General features: G+C 46.0%; 1 protein-coding gene across 1 annotated transcript in view; it reads left to right on the forward strand.

Moving 5' to 3' along the window:
* arhgap23a (Rho GTPase activating protein 23a) overlaps nucleotides 1-23,693 on the forward strand; it is a 61,233-nt gene that overhangs the window by 11,094 nt on the left and 26,446 nt on the right. Inside the window, exon 2 of the mRNA XM_040123352.1 lies at nucleotides 22,396-22,599. Coding sequence (XP_039979286.1) covers nucleotides 22,396-22,599 — 204 coding nt within the window. The remainder of the gene's footprint in view (nucleotides 1-22,395; nucleotides 22,600-23,693) is intronic.

Here is a 23,693-nt window from a genome sequence, read left to right on the forward strand (position 1 = left end):
AAGCCTTAAATAAGTCTTGTTTTTGTCTAATACGGGGAGTTAATACCTGACAAATCAAGGTACTACTTCATCACATTGATGCCAAAATCCTGTAAATAATGTAAATAAGGGTTACAACTACCAGTTATTTTTGTTATAGATTAACTTGCCTATTATGTTCTTAGTTAACTGGTGATTCGTTTTGCCTATAAAATGTCAGAAAATATTGAAAAATGGACATTATGGTTGCTCAGAGCCTAAAGTTGCATCTTGAGATCCCTCGTTTTATCCAGCCTTCACTCTGAAACCCAGAGAAACTCGGTTTACTGTCCTATATGACAAAGAAAAGCAGAAAATCTTAACATTTGAAAAAAAGATATTATTTGGCGTTTTTTCTTGAACATTGACTGTAAATTAATTTCCTATCGACTGATCACTTCAGCCCTAATTGCTACAAAGCAGACCCTATTGATATGCAGCATTTTTCTCAGTGATCTGATCTTCAGTGCCTCTTTTAAAGGAATAGTTGCCTGCGTGAAAATGGTCAAATCTGTGTTGTGTTGACGAATATCCATCGTCTCACAGTATAGATTTTTATATTACCAAATGCAAAAGCTGATACAGTATAGGAAAACTGGTATCAGCCGCCCAGGCCTGTTGGAAAACCTCAGAAATTACATTTACTTTGTATTTGTTTCATTATTTCTTAATCGTACATAAATGCTCTGGTGAAAATCAGCAAACTTCCTCTGATGTTAGTGTTAAAACATTTGGGTTATTCAGCAAACTTATTGAAAATGAAAAGCTGAAGTACGTAGTCAACTTGCAGGGGAATCGCGGCAGGTTCTGGTTTTTGCTGCAGAAGAAGAGGAAGGAGAAGAAGAGCTGTGGCGGCGTGACAGTGTGATGATGTTTGCTCGCTGTGCGTAACTTTCAGATCAGGGAGGCTCCTCTGGGCTGGCTTTACACTGTAAATGGCAGCTGGCCAGCTGACGCCCATCGCAGCTCCGGTCCAGAGTTGATGAGCTGTGAAATTCTGGTCGGACGCAGTGAATTACTGTTGTTTCATTGGGGTTAGCGAGCTGACTCACTGACCTCTAGCTCTACTTCCGAAACAACCGGTGCTGCAACGTGAATGATGCTTGCGCAACAACAACAACAACACGCGCGCTGGTACGCAACCATCAGACCTGTCTTTCTTACTATTTGCAAGCAGTCGCGGAGATGAGGAGGAGGAGGAGGAGGAGGAAGGGGGGGGTGTTTTGACAGTCTGGCTAAATCATGGGACAGAGATTATCGGGAAGCTAATGAGGAGCTGTTGATGCTGGGAAGAGATAGAGCTCTCTGGTTTTCCTGATGCCTGCTGGCCCAGCACAACACTGCCTCTGTTTACATGCTACTTAAGACTCTCTCAAAGGATAATGCTGGTCATACGCTTTTTTGGTTTTGAATGTACCAACGGTCCAAAATGTCATCCCTCCCCATTCTCGTCCGCTCTCATGTCTGTGTGCTGAATGTGAAGCTAGAGACAGCACGACATTGGCCTTTCTGAGCATGAAAATGAGTAACGGGGGGGGGGGGGGACATCTAGAAAACGACAAAAGACACTGAGATAGGGCTTGGCGACGAGAGGCCAGAAAGTCCCTGTGCCCGGCCAAGAAATAATTACAGCACGTAATCCACATAAAACCACTGTTTTCTCCAGGAATGAAGCGCTACATTTATTAGCCGCGGCAGAGGCAGCGGGGGGCGGATTGGAGTGGATGGCATGACTGTCGGACATGAGACCAGGCTTCGCATCCACGGTTTGTGGTTAGGTTTAGGCAACAAGGGCACTTTGGTTGAGGTTGAACATTGTGGTTCAGGTTAGATGTAAATAAACACTTTGTGTCTGTTTTTTTTTTTAACTTTAATATTAAGCATGCTAAGTTTTGTTTAATCGACCTGGATAAGGGAGCATTTGTACTCTTTTATTATCCAAAATACTCACACATGTGAACGCACTATAATCCAGTCGCTGTCATGGTCTGCTTCACAGTAATTTGCATTGCACAGCATCATCATTAATTACTACATGTGATCGAAACAGAGCAGAAAAAGAAGGCTCACATTATTCCAGTTTACTCCGAACTCATGCATGTTCATGTTCCATCTAGCACAATTGTTAACTGCAGCTAAATAGTCAACAATTCTGTTTAATTTGTGGGCTTGCTTGGAGGAATATTCAAAACTCAACCGGGTATCCCAAATATCACCTTAACCACAATAGTATGCACATGCAAACACAGAGACTCTGCACACCCTATATCTCTCTCAGTTTTGTCCTCTTTTTTTCCTCCTCTGTTCTGTTTCGCGTGTGTGTCTCCATCTTTGTTGATGGGGTAGTTTTTCTTCTTTGTTATCTAACCTTCTCCAAATTCCACCTTCCTTCCTTTTTTTTTTTTTTTTTTTCTGTTTCCCCGTAGCTTTGAGCAATTGCTGTCTGCTTTGATCCCCTCTTTGCTGCCTTCTTTGGTCATCTCCTTTCAGGGTCCTCCTGTTTTGAACTGCAGTCGTTTCTCGAGCCTCATCTGAATGTGCAGCCATAGACGTTTTGACTTTGATTCAGGTCTGCTTTCCAAAAATGCTTCTCTGAGCTAGATGTCATCCTCAGAGCATATCCCTCTGATAATTTGTGCCACAAGAAGTTTGTTTCAGTATGATTCTGGAGTGTATCCGCTCCCTCCCCCTCTGCTTGCTCGGTTTACAGAATGAAAACTAACAGGACAGTGTGTTTCTATTAGCATTCCTTCTTTCTCTAAGCAGTGCCGGTGTGTCTTTCATCTCAGAAACGGACTGAGACCATATGCATGGGCGTGTGACTCCCATGTCAACAGTCCTACGCTGTCCTCCCGTTGGGCCAAAACAGGGAGACAAGGGAGACCCGTCTTCCCCTTTAGGCTGCACCTCGGAACTTTTTTTTTTTTTTCTGCGGTGAAACAAGCCATGAAACCACAGAGGACAGTTTATTCCTGCGGGGTGAGCAATCTCAGACATCTGAGCTGTGGCCATCTCGGCATTAAAAGGCCGCTAATACCGAGTGACACAGGCTAAAGACACAGAAGCAGCATCAGCATCAGCTTGGCATATGGAGCTCGTCGTTACATTATAACGTGCATAGGGCAGGGCCTCTGGGATTGGCAAAGAAAACAGTGAACACACAGACACCAGCGGCATCCCTGTCCTCTAGAGATGCCCTCCTTTTCAGATGGGTTTTACAGTCTGCGGAGTGTCAACAGGAAGGAGCGGGCAGATGAAACGATAGCGTGGGCCGATCCTCCCGTATTCAAAACATGCCAGGCGATATCTGTGTACCATCTTTGTGCCACTGGGGAATGACGAAGAGAGGAGGAGGAGGAGGAGGGAGGGCAAAGGCCAGAAACAGAGTTTGGATTTTATCTCTGGTTTATCAGTCCACACAGTGTGAGAAAAGGAGCTCATTTAAAGTTTTCTTGGGCTTTGCGTCACATGTCTGCTTTGCTTTGCTTTAGGCTGCAAAGTTGACTAGGTTGGAGAAAATTCAGATTTTACAGGAGGGGGGATTTGATTTGTCAGCCTCAGAATTCATGCTGTAATCGATTTTTGTGGTGTGACCATCCTTTGCCCAGTGGCACCGTCCGTTGAGCAGTTAAAGAGGTCAACGTGAGCCTGCAGAGGGTCATGAGGGTTGGAAAACAGACTGAAAACCGGGGATCCGAGAGAAATATCGAAAATTTTAGTGACTCTTACAAGATTCGGTGAAATCAGCGCAAATGCCAGCAATTCTCAAATATTTTCACATCACAAACACCCAGACTCTAGCCAAAGATTTCGAAGGGATCATATTCTGCCCGTGAAACCCAAACATAGCAGTATTTTTGATTAAGTTAAACTATTCCTTGCTGCTCTGAGAGTTCCCCTAGAGGCCTGCTCTGCACCCCCCAATCTCCACTTTGACAATCGCTGGACTGTGCGATCCTGTGCGAACAGAGCGACTGTGGACTTCCTCGGCGTTCTGTGAGTGGTGGTGCATGGCAGGAATGTAAAAACCAGATGACCTCAAATGGAAACTCCAGGTCTGCTGGAGGCAGGCGGGCCATCTCACTTGCTCTAACAAACACTCAGACTCCGTTCTGCAGCCCTGCTCTCTCCGTCTTTTTTCGTCCCTGGCTCAGTTTTAGCCTCCGCCACGCCCCAAACATTGGACCGCTGCCTGGTTTCGGGACTATAGGCTGGGCTCCAAGCTTGAGTCCAGCTTCAGCCAAGGAGAACAACAACGTCATCGTCAAGTCTCAAACTTATAATTTTCAACTGTAAATTACACAGAGGCAGAGATGAGCTAAAAATATACATCTGGGCTTGTGGAGGGGGAGGGAAAGGACCAAAAGGAGGGGGCTCCGAGTATGGCCGTCCTTCAACCCAGACGCAGACGGGGACAGGATGGGGGGGCAGGGGGGCTGGAGCCCTGTGGTTTTCTGCTCCTGAGGCCTGCTTCTGAAAACAACCAGGAGAGAAAGAGAAGAAAAGAGCAAGAAACAGAAAAAAAAAACCAGCAAGAAGGGGGATGGGCGCTCTTATTGCAGTGGAGCTTAGACGTGACGCTCTGATTGCTCCCAGCGGTTGTGGTCAGTACGAGGGGTTGGGGGGGGGTTACAGTGCGAGGAAAGCGGGGTTAGCTGTTTGCCAGATGTCGTCATTGGCCATGATGGTATATATGGTATACACACATCGAGAGACACATGTATCTAGTCAAGAGAAAGTACAGCCGGGAGTTTATCTGACAAAACACAGCCGCCGCCTCACGGTGGCACTCAGAAACAGCAAGATGTGGCAGTTGGAAAGCTGTCACTGGTTTCTCTGTCTGTGTCCTCCGCCAAGTGTGAGGGCAGGCGACACGACTGAAAACACGGCAAAAAGGTATCACGTCTTTAACTGGAACAGATTTGTTTAGAGTTCAGGATTCTTGGTGAGCACTTGGATCTATGAGCTCTCACGCAACTTCGGCAGGAAAGGTAAACAAACGCGAAGTCGGAACATTTCTCATTCAGTGCAGTCTGTTTTTTTTTTTTTTTTTTTCAGCTACTCACTAGCTCACAGATCGTTGCAGGTGTCTGCTCACGCCAAAAACTGACAAGCTGGCTGCCGCAGGCTTCCAGATCGAACCTGCAAAAATCAAAACAGGTATCGAATAACCCTTAAGGCACCAAGTGGTTTGCAGTGTTAAAGGTTGAAGTCCTGACCCTTCACACCCAGAAAACTCAGCTGTGAAAGCCAATTTCGAACCTATAATGAGCGTAAATGTCTCTGCCGTCAAACTTGTCTCCCCGCGGGGTTTTTTTCCCCTCATGCTCGAACAGAGGCGCCTTGTTGATTCTCATGGCAGCTGTCAGCATGGCGGTGATGGGTAACGGTCCATGGTGACCGTGATGAGGACGCAGACGGGTTTCAAGATGAAGAGTGACAACCTGGAGAAGGGCTGCGTTTGTAGTTGTGGGGAGGAGTGGTCGTAAAGGATCACGTCACCCAAAAATTGCACAATTTCTCGCTTACCTCTAGTGGTATGTGGCCATGTTTTAAGTTAGGGCTGTTTATTATCGACCAATGTTAGCTTATCAACCATATGTTGGTATCGGCATATGTCGGCTGAAAATCAACAAAGAATTGTAGTCAGTGCTAGAGCGATAAATTGGCTAGGCTGACATATCGGCTAATATTAGCCAATTGTGGATCTTTTAATGTCTCAAGCATCAGTTACATATTTGGCTTCAAAAATCCAGTATTGGCTGCGCTGTAATTGTTATACAGAAAGATATATTTGAGGTAGTTTAGAAAGTGTCTCTATTACATAGTTTCTCCACCAGAGACCCCTGACAAGCTTTTCACCTCGCTCTAAAATGTCCCGCCCGGTACATAACGTGGTTTAAAAAGCTCTTCAATAAGAACTCTCACTCTCACATCTCAGTATCACGGCACCAGTATACTCCATCAGAATTGCTGGTCGGATGGTCGAATAGCTTCGGGAGCTTTCTGACGTCTGCGCTGCCGGGGCTGTGTCCGGCCCGCTTTACATCGTGACTGGCCGTTGAACTTCTCTCTCTGGCTCTCTTGTTTCATTTGCCACACAACAATTTCTCCCACCCTCTGGGCGAACAACAGAGGGCAACACTTCGAATGTCTTCCCGGGGGGACTGTTGCGGGCCAGCATCCCCATATTTGAGTGGTTATCGTGTCTCCTCCCTCTCTATGATGTCTCTATGATTTTTTTGTTTTGTTTTGTTTTAACCCTGCCTTCGAGTGTGGCAGCCTGGAGCAACTATAAATACTTTTGCTTTCTGACGCGGTCGGACAGCGAGTCGTGCAAACTGTTCTTGATTTAGCCATAAACCTGACCTCTAGTATCAACCTCAAAAATCCAGCGCTGGTCGCGCTCTACTTTTGGGTTTTATCTGTTGAGGTTTTCAGATATCCATCAGGAGATGTTTTCAACTGTTCTGCAGGGTTACTTAGAATAATCACAGACCTCGCTGTGAACAGTTATCAGTGGGACAACTTTTTGAAAACTGTTTATAGCAAGATTTCGTGTTGTTCTGGCAAAGACACGATGTTGCTTCGTTTTTTTGAATGAGATTTCCTAATACTTTGAGCCCCACGACGGATGTTCTCTTCATCTCCACCGCATTGGGGTGGTTGCAGAAGTTTCAGAGGCTGATATCTCATCAAACCATAACGAACAACAGTTGCAGGAAAAGAAAAAGAGCATGTGATGTGGACGAATCTTCATTTGAGTAAAAGGCAAAGCTTTCTCTTCATTTTAGCCTTCGTTTTTGTGACCTGAACATGAAGAAGGCACTCGACTGGAAGAGACACTCCCCACTAATAAGGTTAAATTGGAGCACCATCTCTCCACTTAGTGTGCTGGGAAACATGATCTGTGTGTTCAGCCGGGGTTTTCTCTCTCACACGCGCGCACACAAACTCACTTTCTTTCCTTCGTGCTCACAGTTTCGATCACGTATGACATGGCCTTTAAGTCTGTTTTGACTATGAAATGTTGCCCCAGCTCAGGATATACACTAAAATCCACTTGATCAAACAGTGTCCGATGGCTCATTTGTAACAGACCCCCCCCAAACTCCAACACTTTAATGTACACATACACTAACACACGTCTAATAGCATTTAATAATTTATCAACATACCAGTATTCCAGTGGATTGTCAGCTACGCGCGTGGTAGCAAATGTGTGTTAACGTGTTCTCGTTTAGCCTTCAGTCATGCAGCATCAGTGTGTTGCGCTGAACTCAGTCACAGATGATACGATGGAGAGAGGAGATGTATGGGAGGTAATTAGAGCATATCTGTGAGTAAATATGTGCATGTGTCATCGCTGTCTTAGCTCAAATGAGTAAAACACCCCTCTCCTCTCTCTTCACCATCTGCTCTCTCCAACTTCTCGAGTTTGTATCTGCTCTACATCACTCTCTGCCCTCATTTTTTATTCTCAGCAAGTCGCCCCCCCATCCCCCGGTGTTCGCTTTCCAACATCTGTCGACCCCCACCCCCTCAGCGTGCTCTCCTTCCCGCCCTCTATCTGGCTTTTTTTGCCTACCTGGATGCCTGGCTGGCTGGCTGGCTGGCTGGCTGGCTGGCGGGCTGACTCATGTCTCCCACGTCCCCTTGTGGCAGATGTAGCACGATGGCCACGTGCAGAGTCCTGAGCCAGCCATTACCATTTTTGTGTTTAATATCCCAAACGTGCTGTTGTGCCTCTCGGCTGCAGTTTCTTTGAGCCAGCATGAAGCATAAACAGTATGTGTTGATGTATAAATGAGGGACGGAACAAATATTTTTCATTATCACTTCACCTGCCTATTATTTTTTGGATTTATGAAAGAATATTTGGCTTTTTTAAATGATAAATAAGATAAACGATTTAGTAATTCATTCAACATTCATCAACAAGCTAATCTATTAAACCTATAATCATTTCAGCAGCACATGTCATTTCGGTGCTAATAGATGGTTTGTGATTTGTGTCAAGAATGAGGAACACACAGCTACAAAGAGCTGAAACAGTCGATTAACTGGTGAAAGTAATCCAAAAGCCAAAAATTACACGGTCTCAGCTTGGTAAATTTGAAAATTTGCCGGCTGTCTTCGTCTTCGCTGATGGTAAACTGAATATCTTTGGACTTTACACTGTTGATCTGACATAAACAATACATTTTGAAGATGTAACCCTGTGTTTAGGGAAATTGCGATGGACTTTTTTTCCTGATATTTCCTAACATCTTACAGACCAAACAGTCGGATGATTAACCAAAAAACATCATCATATTAAATGACAACGAAAATAATCATCAGCTGCAGCCCTGGAGTAAGTTTTAAGCCAATGTCAATGTGAGTGCAGTGATTAACGGGTTGTCATTTGTACTGGTAATAAAGAACACGTTCTAGTGACTTGGATGAGTGAAGGGGTGACGGGAAGCTGAACTTAGAAGTGAAAACTTGTTTACGGTAGTTTGGGTCCAGCTAAGTGTTTCCACGCTGAAACGGCTCACATGTTCTGACCTCACGTGGTTGCAATGCAGCACACACGCACACACACATGCACACACGCACACACACACACACACACACACACACACACACACACACGCACTAGTAGGCACATGTAAAGAATGCATGTATAATGCATTGCTGTCCTACAGGGGAAACACGTGGTCAGGTGGGCTTCTTGAACTGCTTTAATCCTCTGGTCTGCAGGATTGATCTGTGCATTGTTGTTGTTGTTGTTGTTGTATCAGTCCTGGTCAGCCAGGGAGGGAGGAGGGTGGGAGGGGCAGACCACCCAGCTCCCCTTCAGCTGTGGGGTGATGGGATATCTGACCCTTGCGCATTTCGTCTCCGACTCCACATGCTCTCGTCTCTGGACTTCTCGAGGCTGTTTCCACCTCAAAGCCCACAACAGGTGTGACCTCTCTGATCTCGGGCCGCCATCTCCCACCCCTGACTCTGATGTTATCCAGTGGTAACTGGCGCGAGAGCACAGACAGCCGCTTATAAGGTCAACGTCTTGCACCTCCTCGCACATCCCGATGCCGGCCTTTGCATTGAACACTGTGCGGTCATACTATACGCAGCTGCATGTAGCGTCCCCACCCTTTGCTCCGTCACCCTGTGTCCCAGTGCCCTCTGGGAGCTTTTCCCCACCCATCTGCTGTTAGACTGCTGTGTTGCAGCCGCCCTCTAGTGGCCGCTGGCCGGTAACTACACTCTGGATGCGGTCAGATAGGCCTATAGGTTCTGGGGATTTAGCGGAGATTAAAGTTAAAATTAACCTGCTTAAAACAGCTGCGTCCTTTTTCACCCAAGCGCCTTCTTTTGCAGAATCCACTCTGACAGATTATGGTAATATACGTCTAGACGGAGAGATCAACACCGTCACTGTACATCAGTGGTTTCCCACTAGGACTGGGTATCAAACTTCAATACTTTTTAAGGACAGAACAAAAAAGCGTTTGTAGAATTGAGTATTGCGAAGTGTGAATATCAAAGGCCTTGTCAGTTTCTCAAGCTTGTTAAATTTTTCTTTGATCCGATATTAACCGTTATTTAGTTTTGTATTTAACACAGATGCTTTGAAGAGTTATATATTTTCTTAACTTCAAAAAGGTTTTATATGTTCTGCAAACCGCCATAACAAAAACCATTTTTTCATATCGGTACCGAAACTCAAAATGACACCCAGTCCTACTCTTTTTCAGCTTGTGTCCTCTTAAAATAAAGCAATATTTACATATGATCCCCTTGGTCACAGGTTCAGAATGGCTATGAGTCTGTTCTAGCTTCACAAACTGTTCCGTTTCAACATCTTTTCAGAGCCCAAAAAAGGGTAAAAATGTCCAGTGTTTAACAAAAAAAAGGGGGTTTTTGAGAAAATGAAAATATAAACAATTTTGCATAGAAAACGTCTGTTTTTGATTCTTTTCCGTTCCATTACTCATCCCCTTGCCACTCAGATTTCTCATGTGAACCCTTTCGGGGGTTGGTAACCAGTGCTGTGCATCATGCATATTTCTGTGGTCCAGCCTGTGACGCTTTTCGTTTATAGCGGCAGTGCGACGACACGGGCAATTAATGTGGAGGCTGCTCCGGCACACGAAACCTCCCAGGCCGCATGTTGAGTCGGGATCGGGTCGGTGCAGTGTTTCCCTCACCAGCAGGGGACAGGATTCCCACTCCGGGCCGAGGACGCTTTCCCTCAAGAGTTTCCAGACTGAGAATTCTGGTACGAGTGGAGTCTTTCATCTCCTTCTTGGCTTTGTTGTGTCAGTCTTAAGGAGTTTTATTGAGAGCGTCAAACGCAGCGTGTCCTTCACTGACCCCTCGCCGCACTTTCTCTGAATTGTTGCAGCCTGTGTTTAGAGAAATAACACCTCATCGCTGTGTCTGTATCCTGGTTTGTTTGGGACACGCCAGCGAAAGGCTCACTCTGCCGTCTGAAACTCTTCTCCTTCCTGTGTATTTCCTGTCAAGCCCCAGCGTCTGTGTCCTTCTCACAACTCTGTATTTTGAATGTGTAGGCGCAGCAGAGAGGAAGAAAACTTTGTTTTGTCTTGGGAGGCAGCCTCAGTGGAAAAAAAAACGGGGGGGGGGGGTGCTCTTTGTGTGTTAATCTGTTGGCCCACAGTCATGTTATGAGTATGAAAGGGATTAAAACATATCACCAAACTAATCTGTCGGTTACACCGCCAGCCATGCTCTGGTCTACTCTGCATTACCTCCCTCCCTCACCCCCTTCACTTTCCATTGATGTGTTGGTTATCAGAGCACAGAGGGGCCGGGGCAGGAGGCAACGACGCTTTGCTCCTCTGAGATTAGCAGCGCATGCCGGCCTTTGATTTCCCGACTTCAAGAGCTTTGTGGTGTAAGGTTGTACTAAATATAAAAAAAAAATTTAAAAAAAAATGCTGTTATGAGGTCCGTACCTTCTCCGGGGGTGCAGTGTGTTTACTCAGCGGTCAAATTGTTACAGTCAGATAAGAGTGGTATGCCTGGGTGATGTACATTAGGGCCCACATGCAGATGATGGATATGTAGCTGTCTGCCTGCTCGGGCATGCTTCAGCCAAACAGCAGAGAGTGTGGGTCACTGGAAGCAGGGATGCTATTGTCGCGACTCCTCATGTATGACGGCTTGTCCTCCATTTAAACTGTAACTCGCCGCCTTTTCGTTTCCTTTCCCTCTCGCTCAACCTCTCGTTTTTTTTTTTGCCCCTCTTCACGCTCATCCTCCCCTTTTTGTACATGCCTCCGTGGTTCATTAAAAGGAGACGGAGACGGGGAGAGAGAGCGGGAGCTGGACGGACAGAGACCTTTTGTTTCCAAATTAGGCACTGCTCCCTCCTTGCCAAAGCTAACTGTTATTGTGAAAAATGTGATATGAAATCCCCCCTCAACGGTGCCACCGTGAAATGGAGCGCTGCTTGTGTATTTTCAGATATTAAACCCTGGCTTTCCACCAGTGATACACCGTGATCCAACGGCTGCTCTATGCACTGGCAGCCGTTTGTGATTTCCTCACGGCCACACGGGTGTGGTCTTTTCTCTCACTCCTGGAGAAGAATTGGACCTCCTCCTGCGACCGCCAGCGATCCACTCGTCTCCCCGCAGGGCGGTTCCGCCCGCTTGGCGGTGCGTCGGACCCAGAGCTCTGGTCTGAACCGCAGAGAGAAGAGAAACCCCCCACAGCCACAGTCTTCTGTCTTTATGAAGAACCCTAATTACATAGCCTAGTGTATTTATACTCAGCTGTGACTCAGTGGGACATGTGGTGTGTGTTTGTGTGTAGGTGCGTGCACGGGGGAGACAGCCTTTGTGTTCACACGTAAACGCTGTGTGCATGTGTGTGTGTGCGTGTATTAGTTTAAGCGCGTGGCGACTCAACAAATGATTTAAACCCGGGACGAAGCTGAGCTTAGGTCCACCTGAACCTAGCTTGCTATTTTTGCAGAAAAGGTCCTTTAAAGTGAGACAGTGTAACTTTTGAGAGAGTAAATAACTCTGAGCAGTAAAGCTCAGAGTTATTGCCTTCTCAATTCAACACACTCAAAGGTTTTACCACTTGTGCCTTATTTGGTTATTATTTGATTAACAAAATGGCGACCCGCTCATAGAGAAACAGCTCCATAGCGCTACTGGAGGTCTATGACTCTTCTAAAGTCAGGATCTGCTGCATCAGTTTAATCTTTTGGTCTCCTGTGACTCCCCTGAATTTATCAAAGTGCAAAAATTAAACAACGAAGGAGAGCACCATTAAAGCAACTGGCAACTTAGAGGGAAAACTAATTTCAGTGGGAGATTTTTGCTGTTATTTATTTTTTTTGTATGTTTTTTTATGTGTTTTTCTGTAATTGTGTATGTATATATATTTTTTTTTTTACCGCACAGTGCTTTCATTAATCATTAATCACTCAATATAAGTAGTATCTATTCAGGCCCGCAGTGTGTGTTGATGTAGGCGAAGCCGGCATATCCAGAGGGTACGGTCTCTGTGCAGGTGACGGCCCTCTCCAGGCGGGTTGATACCTGCCCCGCTGTACGGCAGGTGAAACCTGTCTAACCTCACCGGTAACGGATGTGCATGCGTGTTAACAGCGATGAGCGTTGGAGGGAAAGTCGGTCATCTGCAGCAACATGGTCACCTGTCTGCCGCTCTCGCATGTATCCTGGACACCTGGCTGTTTGGTGAGAACTCCGTTGCGTGGGTGACCGGCCCCGGGGGGGTCTGACTGATTTAGTGGCGTGTTTTGTATTTTTTTTTTTTTGGATGTCACTGTGCTGTGCGGGCGGGTCCTGTGAATAGGAGGGCGCGTGTGTGTGTGTCTGCGTGAGGGACAGGGAGTATAGGTTTGATAAAGAGGTCATGTTGACATCCAGCGGCAGCCGTTTTATTTTGAGACCGCTTGTTGCCCTCCTTTTCTTCCTCTCCTGCAGCTTTCACCATGTTCTCCTCTCATTATCATCTTCCCTGCTCTATATTTTCCCCTCTTAAGCAAAAGAGAAACTGAGCGAAACAGTGAACATAGCAGCAAGGCGAATGTTTTCTTTTCTCTTTGTGCTGGAAATTGGCCTCTTTCTCTTTCTCTTTTTTGTTGTTTGTCTCCCCTCTGACTGGAGGGGAGGTGGCAGAGGCAGGGCCGGCTTTTGTGGAGTTTAGCGCCGGGATCACAGCTTTGCCACTGTGTTTGTGTCGCTCACACACACATGCAGCACATGTGCGGCTGCCAGGCTTCCTCTTCGGGCAGCACAAGAGAGATCTCCAGTGAGTTTAGCCTATCAGCAGCGGCCCACAGGAGGTATCTTCATCTGGACTGTTAACTGCTGGAGCCGGGGCCCCTCCTCAACCCTAACGTCTGGCCTCAGTGATGTCCAGTGTTTTTGGATTAGACTGCGGTCGATTGTTTGTTTGCTGTTGACTGTCGGACCAGTTCATGTGGTGGGAGCGAGTGGTTGTTTGGATACGGACTGAGTAACAAAAACAAGGAAGAAAGAGAAAGCAAGGGACAAAAGGAGAGACAGAGAAAGGAAATATTTGATGCTTGCCCAAGATAAGGAGGTTCGAGTTTGGGATAGAGATGAGAGTGAGATGAAGGGATTTGTTTGGCACTAGGGATAGAGAGGGAGGGTGGAAGAAAAGAGAAAGAGAGAGGAGAGAGAGAGAGAGCAGTGGGAGGGAGGAGATACAGAGGAGCCAGCCCTCTGGGGCAGCAGTGTGTGTTTTGGGGGTGGACAGAGTGGCTTTGTATGCAGAACATCACCGGACACCAACGGGAGGGACGCTGTCAGTTGTTCTCTGTGTGTGTCTGTAGTGAAACCAGACCTACCTCTGATCCCAGCGCCACACACACTCCTCCATCTGCTGCCCAGGAGCCTGCCTTCTGCTTCCTCCCGACTGAACCCCCTCTGAGGGTGTGTGTGAATGTGTGTCAGAGTCTCGAAGAGCTGATACTCGGAGGTCGGGAGTGACAGGCCTTAATGTGGAACTTGTGGGATTAAACTTTCTGGAGGCTCGGCCGTGACGGCGATGGACTGGAGCCAGGAGAGGGGTAGTACAGACCCTTGAGTCAATGACCGGAGGATCCCAGAGGAAGAACTGCAAGCTCCACTAAAACCACCCATCTTCCCTTCGCTTGATTGTATCTCCCTTAATCCTGCGTCTAAGACCGTGTGTGGTTACCTAAGTGTGTGAGCAGCCCATGTGGGCGTTGGGGGATGCGGATCTGAGCAAACTCCGCGCCCCGATGCCCGCTGCTATGCTCCCGTGCCCTGCGCCGGCCGGGTCTGACTGGAGCTTCCAGAACCCGGTGGGGGTGGACTGCAGCTCCCCCGAACCTCGCTGCATCTGGCTGGCGGTGCTCCGCGGCACCACGGGCCCTGTGCCACCGCCATCCCCGCCACCCGCCATGCCCACCGGGCACGGCAAGAGCTCCCATCAGCCCAGGGTAAGGAGGGGTCACCCATCTTCATCTAGTGGTTGGATATGGAGTCCTTGACTGAAGGCATCATTTTGGTCATTGACTACTGTTACGTCATTGGTTGACTCATTGATTCCAAATGAACTGTTTTACACGTAAGCAATATAAGATGATATGGACGGTGTTTTTGCTTCGCCGTAATAGGCATTTATTATTTTTTTAGATTAATAAATTATTTCAAAAAATAAGGATAAATGCCCAGTGTAGGCTTCCAGGGCCCAAGGCAACATCTTCCAAATGCTTCTTGTACCGGTAAACACCCAGTTAAAAAGAGTTTCAGGTTATATAAGACAGAAAAATGCTTCAAATTCTCACATTGGAGAAGCAGGGAGCTACAAATGTTTTGGATTTGTATGCGACATTAGCCAAAACAATCAACTGATCGTTAAGTTTCGGTCGATCTACGAATCGATTGATCATCTGATCATCCCGGCGCTAAACGAGTTAGACGACGCAGGCAGCTAAATCCTCCTTGCCGCCCACTGTGACTCCCGCGGTTCTCCAAGAAATAAGATTACACAGAGCGATATCAACAGAAAAACTCTCCAGAAACCACCCTGTGGGATTTTGTTCAGCCACGCATGTCAAGTATCCATGTTACGTGTTTGAAGTGTGTTAACCACCCACCTGTTGACAGAATTTTTAACCTTGTTTCCAGACAGATACTTGCTTTGCCCTCAGGCTGTTTCTGTTTTGGCGCTCAGTGTTAAGTTTTCAGGACACGCTTTGAGGTCCCTTTGCGATGATGGAGGGTTTGATTATTACTGTGCGCTCAAAATTAAGAATATTGCCCCTTTATAAATTTCCACCAGCCGTTACATACCAATTGGCTTGTTTATTCTGGCGGTAGTGGGAACGTGACTTTTTGTATTCTGATTATTTGGTGTTTGGCAGGTTTTCTTTGAGCCAATGTTTGGCTAGTTTTCTTTGTGCCGGTCATCACACATGGGTTTAATTCAGTGACGTACTAAACAAAGACGTGTAAACAAAGGCTAGGTTGGTGAGCATCACAAGGCCAACAGCTATCTATACAAACAGAAATGGGTTACACACACACACACACACACATATATATTATATTTCATTTTTTTTAAATGTAAAATTTAATTATTGAATTATTCATCATTTAATTTCTTTAAAAAGCATTTCCTCATGTAGCTCACACTATTTTCTAATCCACTTACGATGATATATAGTATGAATTATGCACTGAAGATATACAAGACACCAAAAAAAGATGGATAAACTCCTTTCAGCCTCTGTGGACATGGATAGATTGAAGCTGAGGTCGAGTTAGCCTCCGCTGCAGGGAGATCTATATTTCTCTCTGCCACTTCGTTCTTATTCTTCTGTTTCTCTACCGCTGACACGTGTTTTTGTCTGTCTGACTGTGTACGTGTGGCATATTGACCCTCTCCTTCCTTGGAGGGGTTTTCTAATTAGTGGCTAAAGACAGATGAAGGAGGAGGCTGCTAAGTGCCACTTTTAGCAAGGTGTTGTTGGTTGCTGTGACCCCCCCCACCACCACCACCACCAAATGCCCTCAGTATTCAGGGCATAGCTTCCCCACATGATCCCATGTTAGTGTGGGCATTTATGTGGAATATTACTTCCTTTTTTTTTTTTTTTTTCCCTTTTTTCCGCTTTTTCCTGGCTGTTACAACCCCTCCCCCTGGACTCACTGACACAGTTAAGAAATGCCGCAATCAGGAATGTGAGTGTTGGGGGAGGGAGGGAGATGGCTATATGGACACAGCTGGGACAAACGCACACTGTACACTGTTTACATTTCAGGATAGAAGTGTTTGTTTCGGAGAGAGAGAGAGAGAGAGACTCCTTGTAAGTGATACTTTGCATCATGCAGTTTGTTGTGATATCGCTGCGATTAAAATCTTGTCCATTTGACTTGATAAGAATCCCGTAATATAGAAAAACGTGCCCACACAAAGAGGCTCCTCAGATGCCCAGATTAACCTAATTCATGCCACCAGATGACAAAGTGTGAAAAAAGGGAACATTTTGGTCACAGCGTCATTGTCAGCACATCTGGGGGGGGGGGGGGGGTTCCAAAAACTGCACATAAGCCATAATTTGATTAGGTTTTCTGTGGCACTGTTCCCCTCTGTCTTATAGTTAAAAGTAGAGACGAGGGATAAAAAGCCCCGGCCATACTTAACCCACGTCATACACTAAGTACATGCCACGTGCCTCTGCCCACTGAGCTACCAAGTCATCCTGTAAAAAGTTATTCTAAAACAACCGCTCCTCCTCCTCCTCCTCCTCCTCCTCCTCCTCCTCCGTGGGCCAGGATTTAAATCAAAGTAGCCAAAGTGACCATCACTTGTATTAAAAAAAAAAAAAAAAATCCACAGGCATCGCTGGCAGTGAGGCCGGATTCAATTAGACAAAAGAAGAGTACAATATGTTTTGCTGTTCAAGTCGACAACCCTGTTTAACTGACATTGCATCACCACCTGTTGGCCTGGTTGAACTGACAGTGGGGTTGGACTGGTTTTTGAGCACACATACTATAACGATATTGACACAGAGGTGCGTGCAAACACACACACACACACACACACACGTACACATACACACACACAACACACACACAGACAGGCTCACATGCATGGTTCATAAAATCTCTTGTTATGTAAGTTACAGAGGGATGTACAGTATTTGAACTTGTGCCGCGAGTGCTGCTCTTTATTTTGAAACCGGGGTTTGCAAGAGCAGGTTGTGTTTTGTTTTGTTTTGTTTTTTTTGTTTGTTTTTTTTCGGTTGGAGTGTCAAGAGAACAGCTGGATATTCAGACACACACACCATGTATCTCCTTCACCAGACATAGGATGCATTTAGACCAGCAGAGGTGGTGGAGCACTCAGTCTGTGTGGCCGGTGAGTCCAGGAATTATCAGGGCGAGATGGTCTGACTTGTCACCGTCCCTCTCCTGTTCCCTCTTGGCAGCTCGGCTCAGGGCTGCGGGTGCAGACAGCTACGGCTATCGGGATTAAAGGCTCGTCAGCATTTGTAACGCCCGTAAAGCTCCACTTTTCAAACAGGTTGCAGCTCTCAGCTGTTTAAAAGAGCATAATTGTTCTGCCCTGCTGGGGTTTTAGCAGGAGCCGGGCTCCCCGACAGCCGCTGCATTCCTCCGTACTGCTTCCTCTGGATGGAGTGAGGAGAGGACTGTGTGTGCCAACCAACATGCGCGCTGTTACTGACGATTATGACTGCAGCATGACAATATCATCACGTCCTAGAAACGGCTTTTACAATAAGAAAATCAATTGTTCCTGAATTTCATGAAAGATTTACAGTAACAATGTTTATTTTTAATAAATAATAATTTTTTTTACCGCGCTGGGGGAGCTCTAAATGACGGATGCAATTTAAATCTCCTGCATTTCAACTGAAAATGTCAAAGATTGACATTTCTTACAAAACAGATGCATTAGACATGCTACTTCTCTCCTAGAACCACTCGTTTTTTTTTTGTCTTCTCAGGCATGCATCTTAATGATATGCCCCTTAATCGAAATCGGAAAGAGAAAGAGAAAGAGAAATATCCACAGGCAAGAGCCTGCTGCTGTGTGTTTGTGTGTGTGTGTGTGTGTTGACAAAGTACACCACTTCAACCAGTAAACACCCACTCAAAGCAGGAAACTGTTGTGTGGCATTACAAGCTGCGCCGCATATTCAATTGTTTCCAGTGCGTGTTTTTTGTGTGTGTGTGTGTGTGTTTAATGACATCATCTTCAGGTGGTAATGGAGTCCCTCAGGGCTCCGTGTTATCTGAAGGGCATTCAGTGTTTATTTGTTATTGTAATTAGCTTCAATAGGCGAACTCGCCGGGATTTCATGCAAAAGGGGTCTTAAATAGGAGAGTTTCCCAGTGGGAGAGCAGGAAATACCAAATGTCTTCTTTTCTCGGCAAAACAAGAGCGAGGTTTCCCCTCGTCTGTGTCTCGAGCCTTCATAGGAAGTCAAGTTTAGACTGAAAACCACGGAAAAAATTTTCCAAGTGCCTTGTTGGTTAAACTGATTGTCCAAGTGCCTGGAGAGGCTGGAGCACGTCAGCAAGTTTAGACCTTTCTCTTTTTTTTTTTTTGCATTTGAATGAAAACTAAAGACAGCAGGCAGACCAGTTGGATTGAGGTGACAAACACAGCGGTGTTTTTGGGGGAAAAGGTCGACCGTGGACATGGCAGAATGGCCGAGCAGAAACACTCATCCCACACGGTCCAGAGCAGCCGAGTGGGAAACGGTGCTGGCTCAGAGACCCAGTCAGACCCTGTGTGTTTTGGGTAATCACAGGGTTTGGTATTCTCTGTGCTGGGAGGGGCCATGTGGTCGAAACCGGCATGCTGGAGCCTGCCTCTCGCTGGGGCCCGATACTCCTCCTCCTTCATCCTCCTCATCCTTCTCCTCTCATTCACTCTCTCTGTGCTCCCTCCCCTCCTCTGCCAGTTACAGTGTGTGTGTTTCGACTTGTCCAGGCCAAACCGCTCCCTCTGAGGAATTCACCATGTCTCTTCCTCTGTTCACCCTCTTGCTCTTTCATTTCCTCTTTTTTTTTTTTTGTTACTCTTGGCCTTTTCTTTTTCTTTAACGTTTTTATTTGACACCCCAAACACTCCTCGGCCTTCCTCACGCACCTCTTTGTGCTGCTCTCATGCCACATAATAAGGCCTCACTGCTCGCCTCTTTGAGAAAATAGCAGGGGTTACTTTACATTGTTTAGACTGACAGACTAAAGATCAGGCAGCTCTGAGTGTCACGTAGATTTATGTGTCTCAATCTGCAAAACGTACTCCTCATATTTACTTCTTAATGAGCTTTGTAATGCTTTTGAAAATAAGCAAAATTGGCAAACAAAATGTATCCGAAACATGTAGAAGATAAAATTCAGTTTTCTCCGAACGTGCATGTAAAAACGCAGAACATATTTCAAGAAGAAATCCATTTTTCCGAGCTTATTTTTGGTCTCTCTCTCCTTGGAAGGAACATAAAAGTAGAGGAAGAAAAAAAATGTGCCGTAAATGTCAAAGTATCCGGATTTCCATTACACGAAGGGGGTAGAAGGGAGGAGAAGGGAACAAAGGAGAATGGAAGGAAGGCGAAAGAGGAGTGAAGGAGTGGAAGTGCCTCCATGATGGAGAGTAAGCGGCTATATTTATAGGAGCGCCTGGTTATCCCGCCCCGCAAGGCCTACCCCACTTCCTGCCTCCAGCCTGCCACTTCCTCTTGTTGTGTGTGGTCACCTATGGGCCTGCCGGGTCAAGTGTGTGCGTCTGTGTTCGTTATGTATCAGTGTGTGTTTGTGTGCAGAAGGGGGGACAGGACGTGAAACGTGGGGTGTGCGTTTCAGTGGGTCGCTTCTGGTAGTCTAGACATGTTCACCTCTGCTCCACCAACGTAAACACAAAATCGCACACATTCTCGCACTTAAGTTACACCACAACATTCGAAGAAGTGCAGAGCAGAGAGGGCCTGTTAGTCTTTTTAGGATTAGACTATGTTAAATGATAGTGTTAATTCAAAAAAAATGCTAGTGATCTGCATGAATCACCCAGACTTGTGTAGCCTTGAAGGGCATGCTCACACCTGTCTCGTGCACCTAATTTGCTTTGTTTAATCGTCCCCCTGGAGCGATCGCGGCTTTATTTTGGCCGAATCATGCAGGCAGGGAAGATGCTATTCAAAGTGACCTGCACATCGAACCGCGCGCGGACGGACTGAAAAGACCTGGATGTCTGCTCATGTCCTCATGGACTGAGGTGCTGCCCGTTTGTTGATTTGTAGCTCGTCGGAATCCAGAGGCGAAGATTTACGTGCCGATGATTCACTCCATAACGTTGTAGTATTTCAAAGATGTGTGGAATCTAAGAGCAGGGATGACTCGTATTAAACCGTTTCATCGTGAGTTTTTGACTGATTAGACCAAAATGGAAGATACTGTGTAGGAGCAAAGATAAGAGCAACATGATCTGATGACGTGACAACCCGCTAATCTGTCCGACTTATGTTTACAGCTTTCGGTTTGCCCGCAGTATGAGCCCTAAACTTAAAAGACAAAGTCACGATTAAAGAAAATCAACTATAGCTGTAATTGCAGGCTATTTATCGTTCATCCTCAGAGCAGCTTAAGCTTTACCGGTCCCGTTATAAACATACTATGAAGGTAGACTGATCTGCATAGTGTACAGTTTCTGAGTTAGTATGCAAAAATAAAAAAAGTAAAGATTATACCTTTTTTTTCTTCGACATCTAAGGTTATTTTCATTATTGATTAATCGTTTGGTCCGTAAAATGTCAGAAATAAGCGAAAAGTCGCAGTTTCCCAGAACCGAGGCTGACAATTTTAAATTGCTCGTTCGGTCCGTGGACCCACCAGTCCAACGCCCAAAGATATTTAGATTAGAGTCCCAGGTAAAGAAAACCGGCAAAATATCCAGCAAATATTCACATTTGAGAAGCTGGAACCAGTGAATGTTTTGGCATTTTTACTTGAAAGACAACTCGAACAGTTATCAAAAGTGAGGCTGATTAATATCCTGTCAGTTCATCTGTTTATTGACTAATTGTTTCGGCTCTACGTGAGTCAATCTGCAGGTCTGAAGCGCTGCCGTAACTGTAAATTTTGGGAAACTTATTTTTGCGAACGCGAGATGTTTTTTCCGCAGATTCAATCACACACTGTATACTTTACATTTCTGCAGCTGCAGCATCAGTTTACGGCAAAACCCCATTGAAAAGTCACATGAATTGAACATGTATACTCATGTCTTGCACTCAGTTGTGTGAATGCATTATGGAACTGAGACTCGGCTTTAACCAGAAAAGTTTGATCGTGGACATGTAGCACAAGATAACTAGACCGCAGCAGACTTGACATGATGATTCCCCCTCTTCCTCCTCCTCCTCCTCCTCGCTCGCGCCTGTTTGGTCAGGTGATTGTGATTTGACTGACAGATGTGGGTTGTCCTGCCATCATGAGGGTGATAATTCTCACGCGTGTCTGTCAGCTGAGCTCGCTGGGCTCATTTGCTCGTCAGCGGGTATGAGATATTTAGAGAGCGGGTGGAAATCAGCCTTTATTCTCCACTCGGAGTCCAGACTCCCGCATTGGACCTTCTCTCCCTGTGATAAGACCAAGGTCAATGTGGTCAGAACTGGCTGAAGCCCCACATTCCCCACTGCCCTCGTGGCCCTGTCTAGACGGGGCCCTTCCTGATACTGGACCCCACCAGGTGTGTTTATGGACTATTGTTCTAAGGCTGGGTGGCATAAAGGACTGAGCTGGTTCCGAGCTACATTCAGGAAGCTGCTAATGTACCCACCAGTCAAGGGTTGATGTCACTAGTCTGGAGTCTGAGTATAGAGTCGCCCTGGGCTTCTCCAGGGATTCATAAATCGTGTTACATCTGGAAAACTTAGTATTTATGGGAAAATACAGTCGATTCTCAATAGGATTTGATGAAAAACTGGTAATAAATTATTAATTTCTGCATAGTTTATTGCTAAGAACACACACATGCATGCGGGAACATACTTTTTTACATTATCTGCATCTGTAAATGTGCACACTTGCACACGCTGCTGTAGATTTGGTCCAATAAGTGTCACTGGAATCACAAACTCTAACTTGAAATATCTGTGAATGACAATGGTGTGTATTTTCCGGACGTTAACCTCAGTACCGCCCTACTTACCTTATTTTATAACAACATGTATACCTGGCTGTTTAAAGAAAAACAGGGGTTTTACAACAGGGCAACATTTTTCATCTAATCTAATCCAAAAAATGTATATAAACCCACCTGAATCTCACCGAATCCCTCTGTCTTTGTCCGTAGGCTAAGGGCCGGAGGGATGGTCTCCCCTCAGCCGGTGACAACCCTCGGCCGCCGATGGCGACCCGGCCGGGAAGGGAGGGGGTCGGCGTGGGCTGGAAGGGTCCCCGGACGCTGGTCCTCCATAAGAACTCCCAGGGTTTCGGTTTCACATTACGCCACTTCATCGTTTACCCGCCAGAGTCCGCCCTGCACACCAACCTCAAGGTGAGACCAGCAGGTGTCTACGGTTCCTTGAAATGTTTGTTAAGTTCTTCAGTCAAGTTTCAAGATGTTGAAAAGCGTTAAACTATGTTAAATATGTGCAGTTTTATAGACAGGTCTAGTGCTGTCGTGTTAAGTGCCATTAAGTTAAACTAACTAAAGTTGTTAAGGGGGGTATTAAAGGAAGATTTGGAGACTTAATAAAGATTTATGGTGAGAACAACAACATTTCACATTTTTAAGAGTATAAAAAGCTCCTCCATACCCTGACAGACAGACTGGTTTGAAAACTGTCATTTCTAATCCTTTACTCACAAGCCTTTTTTTTTTTTTTTTTTGTCCTTGGTGAATTCAGGATTGTTCTGGTGTTTTGGAATGAGCCTCTATGTGAGCGAGTGGTTATTTAGCTCTTTGAGTTGTGGGGGCAAACGGCTCCAGATGTGAAATTGAGGGATATGGAGGCTGGGGTTGGGTGAGCCAGCTGAAACAAGGCCTCTATTATTATTCCACCACCCCACCATCCAACAGCTGCAGATAGGAACACAGATTGAATGAGATCTGTTGTCTTAGCCTGGTACCACTCGCTGGCAGTCAGGCCGTACCAGGCCGGCCCCGGACAATAGGCCCACTGCTGGCCTTTGGCCCCGGTTCTGTCCTCGTCTCCTCTTCCTTGAGGGTCACATGGCGATTTTTTTGGACAATCGGAGCCACAGAGCCTTCGTGGAAGTCTCCCAAATTACCCTCATAGTCTCCAATTTTCAGAGGCTTACCGCGTGCATGACCCAACTCATTACGTGGTGTCTGCAGGTCCAGAAAGTCTCCGGGGGTCCTCAAGTTTATTATCTAAAACAAAGATCCAAGCTCCTCTGTCTTCAAAGAAAGCTGGAAGATCTACCTCTTCCTAGATAATAAGAGTAATAAAAAGAATTTTAATTTCCTATGCGCATACGTCTTACTTCATGCACAACCTTTGACCAGTGAACTGGGAACGCAGAGTGATGGAAAAGTTGGCGTACGGCTGTTTACGACTGCGTATACTGCAGCATTACTACACTATCAATCTGCACCTGATGAGCACCATCACACAGCTCTAATCA

This window comes from Xiphias gladius, chromosome 3, assembly GCF_016859285.1.
Source record: "Xiphias gladius isolate SHS-SW01 ecotype Sanya breed wild chromosome 3, ASM1685928v1, whole genome shotgun sequence".
In the NCBI taxonomy this organism is placed as follows: Eukaryota; Metazoa; Chordata; class Actinopteri; order Istiophoriformes; family Xiphiidae; genus Xiphias; species Xiphias gladius.